General features: G+C 41.8%; 1 protein-coding gene across 1 annotated transcript; it reads right to left on the reverse strand.

Annotated features, from left to right (window-relative positions):
* Positions 1-505: 505 nt before the first annotated feature.
* On the reverse strand, positions 506-1,111 carry LOC131857628 (uncharacterized). The gene has a single exon (XM_059210321.1). It carries the CDS (start codon positions 1,109-1,111, stop codon positions 506-508), a length of 606 nt encoding a protein of 201 aa, XP_059066304.1.
* Positions 1,112-1,531: the final 420 nt, after the last annotated feature.

The raw sequence follows: 1,531 nt of genomic DNA on the forward strand, positions 1-1,531 counted from the left end.
TGGAGGCAATACTACCAGTTAGCACCGACACCAACCAACCCATCAGAGAAACATCATTTGGAAGGAGAAGACAATCGGTAGAGACCACTACCGACAAACTCAACCAGAAAGCATCATTACTGGTAGGATAAACAGACCATATCAACCGGTGGAAGTTCAAAAATGGGGTAAAAAACTAGTCAGAAAGACTCGGTCAGAGAGCCAAGGGGAGGTCACCAACGGCTATCGCCAATTTAGAGAGTCTATCAGCCTCTCCATTACCTTCCCTATAGATGTGGCTAATCTGAAATTCATCAAAAGTGTCTAACAACACCAAAATCGGTTGAAGCCATTGGTTAAGGCGCTAACTACAGATGTTGTTATAGAAGACCACATTAACCACATTTAATGAGTCTCCTTCCAGATGAATTCTCTGCACCCCAAGCTCCTTCCCTAGTTGTAGTCCTCTTAAAGCCACTCTAAATTCAACTTCATTATTAGTAGCAACTCCAATCTTTTTGGAGATTTATTTTATACAGATACCATCAGAATTCCTCAATATACAACCAATACCACTTTGACTTGGATTTCCTGCAAAAGCACCATCAAAGTTTACCTTGCTCCACCCAGACTCTGGCGCTTCCCATTTGACACCCACTCTTGGATTGACCTGATCCACCGGGGTTCCCTTGCCAAAAAGCAGTGGAATGAGTAGATTTGGAAGAGCTAGCTTAATCTTCCAATCCCAGTCTGTATACAAATTTTTCTTTAATGAATTGGATTGAGCAACCTCATTCAGGAGCTCAGTCAAGTGGTTCTCAATTTTCCCACATAGAGACATTAAGCTCACCTCTTTACCCTGGAAGATTCTGCGATTCCTTTCTTTCCAAATTTCCCAAATCAGAAGAGATGGTAAGATATAAATCGCATCAACAAAAATAGGCTTTCTTGCCGGTTCAGGCCATTGCAAAAACCACTCATCTAGCCCTGATGGGAAGGGGCCAAAGATTTTCAGTTTTCCCATGAAATGCCACCAACAGTGGCTGGAGAATTTGCAGTGGAGTAGTAGATGATCCGCAGTCTCTTCATGCTTTTGACATAAAATGCATCTGCTAGGTCCATTGATACCCATTGAATAGAACCTTTCTTTAGTTAGGATCTTTTTTTGACAAGCCAACTAGGCAAAAGAGCCTGCTTTGGGAAGGAGATGTCGTTGCCAAAAAAGGTTCACATGCCAATATTTTTTTGTCTATAGCCGCTTCTTTCAATTTGTAGCCAAAACATACTTTATATTTACCATCAGAGGAACCACACCACCTAATAATGTCCTTTTCAGGGGAGGGAAAATAATCCTTTTGCTCAGAATGTCGGCAAACAAGTCTTTCTGATGCTGATCCAAGTCCAAGGGATCCAAGGAGTTCCATTTCCACTTAGCAATACCATTTTCTTGGATAGGATAACCATAATCATAGATATTGTGCCCCCAGAGGCGACATGTTTCTACCATAATAGGTTGCAGTGAAGGATTGAGACATAAGGCATCTTCACCAGC

Source organism: Cryptomeria japonica, chromosome 1 (genome assembly GCF_030272615.1).
Source record: "Cryptomeria japonica chromosome 1, Sugi_1.0, whole genome shotgun sequence".
NCBI lineage: Eukaryota > Viridiplantae > Streptophyta > Pinopsida > Cupressales > Cupressaceae > Cryptomeria > Cryptomeria japonica.